Source organism: Petaurus breviceps, unplaced genomic scaffold (assembly GCF_028583685.1).
Source record: "Petaurus breviceps papuanus isolate PSGF00001 unplaced genomic scaffold, PetGlider_PUasm1.0 174, whole genome shotgun sequence".
NCBI classification, from domain to species: Eukaryota; Metazoa; Chordata; class Mammalia; order Diprotodontia; family Petauridae; genus Petaurus; species Petaurus breviceps.
In genome coordinates this window covers 76262361-76275002 of record NW_027185761.1, presented here as the reverse complement: position 1 = coordinate 76275002, position 12642 = coordinate 76262361, and the positions used below count along the sequence as shown (strand labels likewise).

At 50.9% G+C, this 12642-nt stretch overlaps 2 protein-coding genes across 7 annotated transcripts in view; one reads left to right on the top strand and one right to left on the bottom strand.

Moving 5' to 3' along the window:
- The window catches only part of CENPP (centromere protein P), a 181748-nt gene that overhangs the window by 31823 nt on the left and 137283 nt on the right, over nt 1-12642 (bottom strand). The gene's annotated exons all lie outside the window — the stretch shown is intronic.
- ECM2 (extracellular matrix protein 2) overlaps nt 4902-12642 on the top strand; it is a 39953-nt gene continuing 32212 nt past the window's right edge. For 2 of the 3 annotated variants that reach the window (XM_069084436.1, XM_069084435.1), the window contains exons 1-2: nt 4903-5184; nt 9950-10257. In XM_069084436.1, coding sequence (XP_068940537.1) covers nt 9969-10257 — 289 coding nt within the window. In that variant the 5' untranslated portion in view covers nt 4903-5184; nt 9950-9968. Of the gene's footprint in view, nt 5185-9949; nt 10258-12642 lie in introns of all 3 variants that reach the window. The other variant, XM_069084434.1, reaches the window with a different exon arrangement.

The following is a 12642-nucleotide window of genomic DNA, read 5'->3' as shown; positions in this document are numbered from 1 at the left end:
CCAAGACAAACCCAGGAACTGTGTGAACACAATGACCAAACACTCCACACACAAAAGGGCGGATCTAAACAATTGGAGAAATAACAATTGCTCGTGGGCAGGCCAAGCCAATATAATAAAAATGCCAATTCGACTTAGGCTAACTTACTTATTCAGTGGCAACCCAATCAAACTACCAAAAAACGTTTTATTGAGCTAGAAAAATGACAGAATTCATCTGAAAGAACAAAAGGTCAATAATATCAAGGGAATCAACGAGAAAGAGAGAATTGTGAGTTCAGTTAAAAAAAAACCCTCACATATTAAAATAAGTATAATTTTTGAAAAAGAACAAGGAAGAAATCCCCAGAACAACGGCCTTTGGCGGCTGTAGCTGGAGGCTCTGAACAGTTGGATGATCCCAGTCCTAACAACATAACTCACATCTTCTTTAGCATTAAAAGCAAAGGCCCAGTCCGAATGGACGGCATGCAGCAGCAGCGGGAATAGGGAGATGGTCCTCACAACCGTCAGCCTGATTCTGATGGGATGGCAGGTCACGGTGACATCAGCCACTGGCAATGGGCAAAGAAAGAGACTCAACACAAACATGGCCAGGTCTGGAGTTGTTATTAAGCCTGCAGCCGGGGGAGGGGGGGACAACCCCGCCCCCCCCCCCACCTTGGCCCAAGGACTGGCTGCAGCAAAGGCCTCTGAAGAGTGGTCACTTGCTGGTTTGGGGCCCCTTCTCAGACAGTGTATCAGAGGAAAAGAATCCCTATTAGGGAAGAAACCCAAGCTGATGCTAAAACCCACATCTATACGTATTTCTCCCAGAGCAGGCATTCGAGATTCAAGGCCCACTAACACAATGTGCAGGAGATAATTAGGTGAGGACGAACAGCCCAGAGAGGCCACAGCTGGGGCCCTGGTCTCAGGACCACTGGCTCCTCCAGTGTCTGGGCTGGGCTGCTTGACAACAGCTTCTCAGCAGCTGCAGGATGCTGAGCGGGGACAAAGATGGACGGACAGGAAGGACTTGGGCTTTGAAGGTTCTGGAGAGGCCAGCCTCAGATCTCTCTCCAACTGCCCCCTCCTGGCTCCGAGAGCACCTCCCTGCCCTCAGCATTTCCAAGACCTCTCAGGAGATGACTGATGTCAGCTAACCCTGCTCTTCCTCTCCTCGGGCCTGGCCGCTTTCTTCTTGGCCTCCTCTCCCCTCTCTGGCCCCACCTGGGCTCCTGCAGATGCTCCCTCTGCTCTTGGTGAGACCCTCCCTGTGCCCCAAGGTCCAGGGTCAAAGCACCTCCTTTTCCAAAGGCCCCAAGAAGCTCCCATTTCCTTGTGGTCAGGGTCAAGGCCTTCTGGGGTTCAGCCCAGGCCCTGGGTGAGTCCTCCCAGATCCTCCCCCATGGAAGGAGGTCACCCTGGGTGTTCACCTCCTCTTGTTCCATTCCAGAAGTCTGCCAAATGACTTCAACTGGGAACCTGGCCTCCTTGGATGCCAAGGCAGGGCTTCCTTGCCCCTGCCCTTCCCCCACTGGACTGGGAGGGCAGGGGCATCTCTTGCTTTTCTTTGCACCCCCACAACTTAGCACAGGGCCTGGCACATAGTAGGTACTTATAAATGTTGACTGAGTTCTTATGTCTTCAGCACTAGGTGAGGATGATCCTGCCAAGGAGGGCACCAAAAACTCGGATTGTTTCCCTGTTTGAGATGACCATGAAATTCTCAAAATGATCAATAAAACAAGCAGTCTGACCCAGTGGACAGTGTGGGACTTGGAATCGGGGAGACCTGGGTCTAAAATCTGCCTGACACCTACTAGCTGGGGCTAGTAACCACTGCTGTGCCTCTCCTGGCACCCACCTCGGGCTGGCCCAGGCCATCTCCTCACATAGCATGGTCACCCAGCTTCACATGGTCACCTGTCCTCATGCGGTCACCCGGCTTCACGCGGTCACCCAGCTTCACATGGTCACCCGGCCTCATGCAGTCACCTGGCCTCAAGTGGTCACCCAGTCTCCTGCAGTCACCTGGCCTCATGTGGTCACCTGGTCTCATGTGGTCACCTGGACTTATGCGGTCACCTGGCCTCACATGGTGACTTGGCCTCTGTCCTTTGAGTGTTTCTTCAGTCGTCAGATCGTCCCAAGTGCTCACCCATGTTGGCTTGAACTGGAGAGACGTCCTTCCTTAATGAAAGGACATTCTATAAATTCATGTTACTTATGGGGGCTTAAGCATAAACATTGGTTTTAGGATCCAAGGGTCTTGGACAGACTTGGTGAGGATGGAAAGAATGTTGGTTCTGGAAGCAGGGCAGCCGGGCTTGAATTCCAACTGGGGAATTATTCCGAGGGACAACCCCTCTGGACCTTCATCTCCTCATCTGTGAAATAAGGGGGTAGCAGCAATGCCCTCAGTTGGGCACCTACAGGAGTTGAGGTCATTCCCCTAAACACAAGTCACAGTGGATGCTCTCAGGGAAAGAACCAGCACAGAAGGCCATGAGCCCCTCCAGGGCTGAGCCTAGGCCCACAGATGGAGGGGGGCCCTGGGCTGGGGCTCATCTGGCCTTCTGTGAATGGAAGTAGGCAGCCCAGCAGGAACAGGCACCACGGGAGGCCAGCAGCTGAGCAGCCCAGGACCCCCAGGAGGGCTGCTCCTCTGGAGAGTCTCCATCAGCCTGTAGGGACTGTGAGAACACACCAAGAGTGCAAAGTGTGGATGAGGCCATCACTCACTGTGGAAGGCGGGGAAGGTCCTGCATGGGTCCTTCATGTTTCTGCCTGAACCTTCCCCCCCTCAGGTGAGCAGGGAAATGACACAGTCCCAGATGCACAGCCTATTCCTGTTCAAACACAAGAACGCATAGGAACAAATGGCTCTTTCCTCAATAGGATAAGTAGTATATGTCTAAAGGGGCTGCTAGGTGGGTGGTGCCATAGTACATAAAATGCCAAGCCTGGAATCAGGAAGACTTGAGTTCAAATCCAGCCTCAGACACCTACTACTTGTATGACCCTGGGCAAATCACTTACCCTGTTTGCCTTAGTCCACTAGAGAAGGAAACTCCGGTATATTTGCCAAGAAAACCCCATGGACAGCACTGGTGTGCTTGCTCCATGTCCAACAAAGGAGCTGGACATGACTGAATCACAATATTTAAAACCGAGAGCTAGCATTAGTTTAACAAAGATGTCCATCATCATCACCCTTACTATCTTACTGAGTTCTAGATACGCATCACAGGAAACAGACCAGGAAATAAATGGCAGGAGTCCACATGGGCAATGGGGAGACACAATCTCCAGAGAGCCCTGGAGAGTCCACCAGAAACAAATCAAAGTAAAGAACAACCCCAGGAAAGCTGCAAGACAGGAGACAACCCACACAAGTCACCCGCCTGTCTGTGCCTCAGCACAACTGAGCAGGAAGAGAGAAATTCCATTTAAAGTGACTGCGGGTGCACAGAGGGCTTGGGAATCTGCCAGAACACACAGAGGAGCGGAATTATAAAACACTCTTTATAAATGAATGCAGGCCTAAATATTGACTGTTCTGGGGGGCATCGTCTTATTCTTGTGCCATACCAAACTATCAAACTTTCTAGATCTAAAATAGGAGAAAGAGAAAGTCTAGAATCTCAAGGGAAATAATGAGGAGGGCAGGCAGGAAGGGGACTGGGAGCGCCCCTATCACAGCTACCCGGGTGAGCATGTGCTTTTGGACCCAAAGTGCTGAGGGTTCTCCTTGTTGGCTGCTTTGGGCACTGCTGCTGACCCTCCCGGCCAGGACACTCTTTCCTCTGGACATTCTGGCCAGGGCTTTTCCCCTTTCCCATCGAGTGTCTCTTCAAACCCTTTGGATGCCTCATCGTCCCCCCTGCCCTCCCTTCCCCTCCCCTCCCTCCCTGCTGCAGGGTCTTCTTTTCTTCTCCCTGGGTGACTTCATCAGCTTCCCGGGTTTATGCGCATCTCTACAAGGGTGACACCCCCAGATCGACACATCCAGCCCCAGCCTCTCTCCTGAGTGCTGGACTCAACCACAAACTGCATGTTGAACTTCTACAGTGAATGTTACAATGATGTCTCAAACAGCTCATTATCTTCCTAAATCTCCCTCTTCCCCAGACTTCCCTGCTTTTTGAGGAAACCACCCCTCCTTCCAGGGTCTCAGGTTCATAAATCTGGTATCAGCCTGAACTCCTGCCACCTCAGTGAGCAGATTCAACCAGCAGTCAAATCTCACCATTTCCACCTTTACAGGTCTCCCGCATCCAGCCCTTTCTCTCTCTCCTCTCACAGGCACATTATCAGAGCACTGAAGATCTGCTGACTGCTGTGGCCTGTAAATGCTCTCTAATATCCTCATATTTTACCCAAGAGGAAACCTGGGTGTGGAGAGGTTCCATGACCGGTGCCCCAGTATCCAGTCAGAGGGAGCGGCCAGACTGCCCAATGGCCCATCCAGTGGGACTTTAAATACTTCTGGATCTGGGACCCCTTCTCAGAAATGTGCTTTTCAATGTATAAAATATTTAGGATTATAAAGGAAGCCAGTTATGGGGAAATATGGTTATCGAAATATTTTAAAAACAAACCCATGGGACGTGAGGTAAAGAACCCATGGAAAAGATCATACCGTCACAAAATTTCATACTTTAAACTCTCAATATTACAGTAATTTTTCCTTTCCAAACCCTACTGAATGGAGGCAATAACGAAGATGATTTCAGAAGAAAAATATTTCACTTGGAAAGTCTATGATTTCTATAGTTTAATAAGACTCCATGAAATCATGCAAATCACTAATTGCTTTGAAATTTCTGGTTTAGAAAAAGGACACAAATTAGATCATTCAAGTCATTTGTTTCTTGTTCCCGATGTGTTTTCCTTTCCAGCTGTGCCTGTTCAGCCTAAGGACCACACGCTTTCCCTTGTTCCTCTGGGTTGTTTTGCTTTCCTTGGTAACTTTCTTTTCCTTAGTAACTTTCTTGGCTGGTTTTCTGCACAAAGCACAGAACAGCTTTCATCCCCAAGGGAAGGAGCGATTTCAGACCTTACTAAGAAGTTATTGAACATGTTTCAACATTTCCTCCCCTTATTCTCTTTGTTTTTAAGGGAGCTGTCTGATTTTGTTTCACTTTCAACTGGAGACTAAATGACACCAAGCAGAGTCTACTTAGATTAGTTTTCCAGGTAAACCAGCTTTCGATTCTGAATTTTGACTAAAATGTATAGAGTGGCTAATGTGATGTTTGAATAATTTGGGGTTGCAGATATGTTTAACACTTGACAAGATTCAGTTTGGTAAAAGCTTTTGGGGATTGAAAAGTACGCATTATCGACTAATTTGCTTTTTCAGGATGAATGGTGCCAAGGAGTTCAGGTGTTACACAGCTGGAGATGAAATCGCTTTTGTACGTCTTAGCTGGATGAATTTTTCAATTAGACGAATGTCAGAAACACTTTTGAAGTTTTATTTCTTTTGTGGAGTTCTTAATCTTGAAAAAAAATGATCAAGGATTTACTGAAAAGTATTTTTAAAATAGTATTTGTAGAGTAAAATAAATGGGAATTAGGGCAAGATGAAAAATTAATGTTTTAAATTGAAAGATGTTTAATGGAAATCACATTGAGAAAGCAAAAATGGTTATAGACTCAGTGATTACCACAGAGAATTAATTAATAGGATTAGAAATGAAGATGTCTAGACCCTCATATACCTGCCACAATTGCAGGAAATCTCAGAAGATGATTCCAATATAGAAGTGAAACTCAATAACAAGCAGGGGAAGTCAACAAATCAACATCTGGCAATTCCCTACTATGTGCCTGCCACTGTGCCAAGCCTTGGAAATGCAAAGAAAGCTAGAAGACGGTCCCTGCTCTCATGGGAGAAGACAACAAAAGGGACAGACTGGATAAAGTAGCTGGAGATGTCCTTAGAGGGAAGGCTTTGCCAATAAGGGAGATGGGGAAACGCTTTGTATAGGAGGGAAGATTTTAGTGTAGATGTGAAGGAAACCAGGGAAGCCAGGAAGAACGGAAGAGGAGAGAGAGAATTCCAGGCAGTGAGAAATGTCTGGAAAGGGGAGATGGTGGATCTTGTTCAAGAAATAGCACAAGGCCAGGGACGCGGGATCAAAGAATACATGGACAATAATAAGGTAAAAGAAGTCTGCGCAGGTAGGAAGGGGCCGGCTCATGAAGGGCTCTGAATGTCCCACAGAGGGCTTTACATTTAATCTGAGCAGTAAGAGAGAGCCCCTGGAATGGATCACTCAGGAGGATGACATCGCAGGACTTGCCATCTAGGAAGGTGACTTTGACAACTGAGCCAAGGAAGGTCTGCTTGAGGAGTGTGGTAACTGAGGCACTGAGGGCTTGCACCTGGGAGGTGGAGGTGTCAGAGAGGAGAAGGGGGCATATTGGAGAAACATTATAAAGGAGAATTGACAGGATTTGGCAATGGAGTGAATATGGGGGGGAGGGGGAGAGTGAGTTGGGGATGACACCTTGGTGAGCCATGTGACTGGGATGATCGTGATACCCTGGAAATAATAAGGAAGTTAGGGAAAGCTGTGCGTGGGTGGGAAGGTGGAAGGAATGCTTTTGGTTCCGAATATGGTGAGTTTAGGTTGTCTGGTTTGATGTCCAATGGGCACTTGGAAATGTAAATCTGGAGGGAAGGAGAGAGGATAGATTTTAGAATCATCTGCATTGACATGAGAGTCGAATTCTGGGAAACTGATGAAGTCACCGTAGAGTAGGACACCGAGGACAGAGCCGTGGAGGTCACCAAGATCCAGTAAAGAAGACTGGGAAGGAGCCTTCCGACAAACAGGGGGAGAAGCAGGAGAGAGCAATGCCACGAAAAGCCACGAAGAGGGTGGTCAGGAGTGCCCAAGGCTGCAGAGAGGCCAAGAACGATGAGAACTGAGAAAAGGCTGTTGGTTTGTCCACAAAGAGGTCAATGGTGACTTTGGAGAGAGCTGTTTCAGTGGAAAGATGGGGTCAGAAGCCAGATTTCAGATAGCTGAGAAAGAAAAGAAAAGAGGAGCTATCAATTTTCGATGGCTTTTTCGAGGCATTTAAGCACAAAAGGGGGGAAAGATATGACCACAGCTGGTTGGGGTAGATTAAATAAGTGTTTGTTTGTTTTTTGTTTTTTTTTTTTTTTGGAGTGAGAGAGCTATGGCCATATTTGTGGACAGTGGGGAAATGGCCAGTGGACAGGAAAGATGATAAGTGGAAGGGTGAGGATGAGGGAGGGGCAATGTGCTGGAGATGGGACGCATGAACATTGAGGAAGACCCAAGTTTGAACTCTGCCTCAGACGCTTATTAGCTGTGCGCCCCCTCTCATCTGGGAAATGGGGACACTAGCACCTTCCTTCCAGGACTGATGGAAGGTCAGGCAGAGAATGTACAAACCACGCTGCCCCTATGAAAGGGCTTCTAAATGCCACCAGCTGTGATGACGCTGATGGCAAGATGGATGGTGAGGCATTCCCTGGGGAAAGAACCTTCTCAGTCCTCAGACTGGTGTCATTGCCTTTTTCTTCCTTTTCCAAAGACCACTACTAAGACTTCACACTCTATTTGGTTCATGATGGCAGCCTTCTGCTGGTGTCACGGATACCACACTCAGCCTCCAAGGCCCTAAGAACGTCTCCGAGGGCAGTGGGGAGATGGAGTTGAACACAGACAAGAGTGAAGTGAGAAGAACCATCGTCAAAGCTTTCTTGGGCAATTTGTGAACCTAGAAGATGGGCAGAGACAGAGGCGGGCAGCCCGGGTGCTACCCTGGGTCCTTTTGAGGTCGGGAGGAGGCTGCCAGCACATTGCATAGATCTCCCTTTATGGAGGAGATAGGTCGGAGCTGTCCTGGGTGGGTGGCACCCTCCATCCCCACAGGACACTGGCATTGGTGAGGTCCCCTGAGTCAGATCTCACCCCCTCCCAGTCACTGCTCTGACTATGGCCCTGATGGCTACTGGTGAACACTCAGGATCACAGACTGATAGCTGGGGGAGCCAAGGGGCAGGAGATGACCTCCCTCATCAAGCTCTTTGCTTAAAGGTGGGCCTCTTGAGAATATGTTCTAGTGTTTCCTTTGTGTTGGGGTGTCGGAGGTTTCGAGTTGGAGGGGACCTAGTCTGAGCCCCTCATTTCACAGAGGAGGAAATCATTTGCCCGAGGTGATGCAGGAAAGGCCCATGTGGGGCTGTGAACTCAGACCCTCTGAGGGCTCTTCAGTGGGAGCAGGCAGCCCTTCCTGCACCTGTGGGTTTGGGGAAGCTTTCTCTGCAGCAGCCCCTCCTCCTCTTCAGCGCCTGGGCCAGGAGGCCAGGGAAGACTGGATGCAGGAGCAGCCCACGTGCCCGACTTGGAGAAGACTCATCCCTGTTGTAGTTCTCTGGACAGCAGACTAAATGCAGGCTCTCTCTCCATCCGGGCACGGCTCTTGGTGCACGGAGGGCCCACGGAAGCCCAGAGCTGAGCTCCTTGGCAGTCTCTGGAGCCACCCCTCAGTCTGTGTGGCTACCTGGGCCTGGTCACTCCCCACAATCTGGCTTTTCTGAGCTCTGAGCTGTCCTGCTTCTCTGGATTCCTACTGCGAAGCTGCTCCTTCCTGACAAGGTGGCCTTTTTGGATTTGAGGCTTGGCTCACTGTCCTTGCAGGCTCCTGTCTAAATTAATGGACTTCCTGGCAGTGACCCTCCTGCTTACCAAGACCCAAAATATGTTCTACTCCCTCTCTGCCTCTTGGGATTCTGGGCTCCAGCAAGGGCCCTCCCCTCCCCTCAGTGACAATGGACCTCAAAGAGCCAGAGGGACAAGCAGCCAGGGAGCGCTGGGGAGCAGCAGGCAGGGGGCCTGGGCAGGAGGGAGAGCAGAGGCCCCCAGCACCAGCTTCGCAGTCCCAAGTGACTAGAACCGGCCACAGGACCCAGGCTCGAGGACCAAGACGTCTTCCGCAGGTTCCATGCCTATCGCTGAGATCATGCAGGCGCCACTGGGGTGAACTCAAACAGTAAATTCTGGGCAGTTTTCTGGCATCTGGCCTTTCCTCAGGCAAGGGCATTGGGTTCTTAGACTACAGCACTGGGGGCCCAGCGCCCAGGGCCTTCCTTCTGCGGCTGACCTGTGGAGGCTCATTAACCATCTTGGCTGGGGGCTCAGACAAAGAACTAGGCGCCTCTGGTCTTCCTCTGTGCCAGCGCCACAGTGAAGGGTCTGCTCCTTCTGCTGAGCTCTTGGGCTCCTCAGAGACTGGGATGCTCCCCTGGTCACCCCACAACGATCAGCGGGGTCCCCTTCACAGCCTTGGCTTGTTGACTTCTACAGTGGGAGGATCAGGGGCGCAGAGAGGCAAACCTACAGGACAGTGAAGCGTTCTAGAAGGAAAACGAGGCTGGAAACCTGGAAAATGGTGGGGAGCAGGGAACAAAGGGCAACGAAGAGAGCCGGGACCCCACTGGGGTGGTGCGTGGCGAGGCTTGGGAGCGTGAGCCGAGGCGGGTGGAGGACTGACAGGGTAACTTCCTACTGCAGACCCATCATCCCTCCTTTAAAAAACAGGAAAGGGTGGGGGTGGCCAGGCGGCGCAGTGAATAGAGCATGGTACCTGGAGTCAGGAGGACCTGAGTTCAAATCCAGCCTCAGACACTTAACACTTACTAGCCGTGTGACCTTGGGCAAGTCACTTAACCCCAATTGCCCTGCCTTCCCCCCCCCCCCAAAAGCAGCAAATTAAAAAATAAAAAACATGAAAGGGTGATGGCCAGACGATGCATGCCGCCCTCCTGGCCTCAGGCTCTGGAGGAGATGATCTGTCTGGAACAAGGGTGAGATCATGAGCTTTTGAGAACATTTGTGCTTTCTTTGAAATATACACCCTGTAGTATAGCAACAGATTGATATGGAGACTGAACTCTGCCACGGTTTTTCCTCTCCAGAAACGGGCGACAACAAAGCATGAAGTTGGCCAGTGGGGTCTCTTGTTTTCTGCTTGTGAGTCTGTATGCGGACTTGGCTCAAAATGCAACAACTGAACATATCACAAGGCTAAGACTGAGTATGGGACATGGAGTCCTGAGGAAGAGCCCCTCCCTCAGCCGCAGACCCCACAGGCAGGCTGCCACGGCTGCGCTAGTGGCCCCGGCACCAAGGCCTCCCCTGGTGGACATGGAGGGCAGCATGGTCGACACCGTGGTGCCGCTGGCCAGCTATCCCGGAGAAGAGTCAAGCTACAGTGTCTTACCAGGTAGGAAGACACCTGCCTCTGAGAGAATCCACAGGGGCCTCAGGAAGCCAAACCTTCCTGTCAGATCGCTGGTCTTCGTGGATAATTATCAAGTAAAGCTTAGTTTTAAGTCACACGGCGGCATCTGCAGGGGAAGCTTGCTCATTGGTCCCTTTTCTCCACCTATCTCCGTCTTGCTCCTGGCCACCTCCCTCTTCCCCAGGCTCTCATTTCTGTCCTGCACCCCACCCCATTTAGCTCACCTTCCTGTCTTCACTCCTTTCCGCTCTTCCTCTCTTCTCTGGTCATCCTTGGGTCCCAGAGACTTTGTTTTCAGAATAGATAGACTTGGTCTATCAAAAATTCGGTGTACAGGAAAACCCCAAAAGAATATCGATGTCACACGCTATTGTTGGCAGGGGACGAAGGGCGGAGGAGGAGGACGTAGGGAAAGGTGGGGGAGAGGGATGGAGGCAGAAAACGACCCGGATGAAGACACGGCCCACATCTGTGCAGTTCCCCAACGTATTTTCAAAGCCTGACGACCCTGTTCCAGCCTGGCTGCGTGAACGTGGGCAGGTCCATCCCCTCTGAGGGGAGCTTTTTTTCCTTATCAAAGACCTCCCATTCTTCTTGGGGGGGGGGGGGGGAGTAGAGTCTGTGTACCAGGCCCTGTGCTACACTGGGGACACAGACCAAACAGAGACAGGCCCTGCCTGCACTGAGCATCCACTCTATCAAGGAGACAGCACGGGTATAGAGACCTATGTGCAAAAGACATCTGTTATTTCTATAACTTAAGGCTCACTTATTCCTTACAGGCACTGACAGCTGAGCAAATCAGGAAGGGTTTTATGCTGACACAGGCACTGAACCAGGTTTTAAAGGAAACAAGGGAATTCTAAGAGATAGAAGGAGGAGGGGGGAAACTTCAGGCATGGGGGCCAGCTAAGACAAAGGCCTGTCCAAGATAGGACACGGTGTCTGAGGAGCCGCAGCAAGGCTGGTGGAACAAACCAAGGGAAATTATTTGTAACAAGGGAAAGGGAGAGGCCAGGCTGTGCGGCCATTCCAGGCCAGCCACAGAGTCGGATTCCAAAGGCCATCGGAACAGGAAGTGTCACAGTCAAATGTGGACGTCAGCAGTTGTTTGGAAGAGAAAATAGACAGTGGGGAGAGTAGAGGCAGGGAGGCCAGTGAGGAGGCTCCTTCTGCAGCCCAGCAAGGGCGAGAGGTCGTGCTGAGGGCTGGTGGGGAGAGTGGAGGCAGGGAGGCCAGTGAGGAGGCTCCTTCTGCAGCCCAGCAAGGGCGAGAGGTCGTGCTGAGGGCTGGTGGCAGCCCTCACAGAGATGCAGCAGCTTGGAGCAGGAGTCTACTTCTGGTGAAGCTGATGTAAAGAATGTCTGCAGTTTCCATCTGAGGTCTCACGCTCTGTCCAACAGCCCAAACAAATAACAGTGCATTAGCAACCAGAGGGTCCAGACGTATAGGAGGGAAAACTCCAAATCACACAGGATGAGTTTTCCAAAAGCCCTGGCCATCCGAGCTCTCCTACAGCTCACACAAAACATGCGCTGTCCCTCATCTGGCCAGGGATGTCCTAGCATGACCAATTACTTGCTGTTTCTTTTTTATTCACTTTTCTGGAACATTTTGCCAAAAGAGAAGATCAAACCACGATGCTCATTTCAAGTTGGAACTCGGGATGGAGCATGTCACAGCCGCAGATGTCCCACGCACCCCCGCCCACCGACTGCTCCCTGACCCTTCCCCGGGGCCCCAGAGTTCTCTGGCTCCTTGGCCTTCATGCACGCATTTCCCTGCCTGGCATGCCCTTTGATCTAGCCTCCCCTCCACATCCACTGAGGCTCCCTTCTAAGACCTGCCCTGTCCACGATGATCCCCTTCTTAAAGCTCTCATTGGCTGCTGTGGATTCCTAGGCACCGCTCATCTTTGACCTGTGATAAACACACTTAGTTCTGTACGTGCCTCAAGTCCCCAACGGGTCTGTAAGTTCTGAAAGGAGGGACGGCATCGCATGCCTCTTTGCATCAGCCAATCACTCGATGGGGCAAGGACTGCGCTGAGCTCTGGGGATGAGAAGAAAAAGCCAAAACCCTCTTCTGTTCTAGGGAGGGGACCCAACACAGCAAAGTGCCTGCAGAGTAGATGTAAGGTGACTGTGGTTGGGGGAGGGGAAAGGTCTTCTCTAGAAGGTGGCCCTTGAGCTAAGTCTTGGAGGAGACCAGGGGTTCCAGGAGGGAAGATATTCTAGGCATCATCAGGGCAAAAGCATGGAGGTGGGACCTCAGGAGTTAGGGACATCAAATAGGCCACTGGGGCTAGTTGTGGAGTGTGTGGAGGCAGGGAGGGGCCTGGTGGTGCAGAGCTGCATATACCCAACA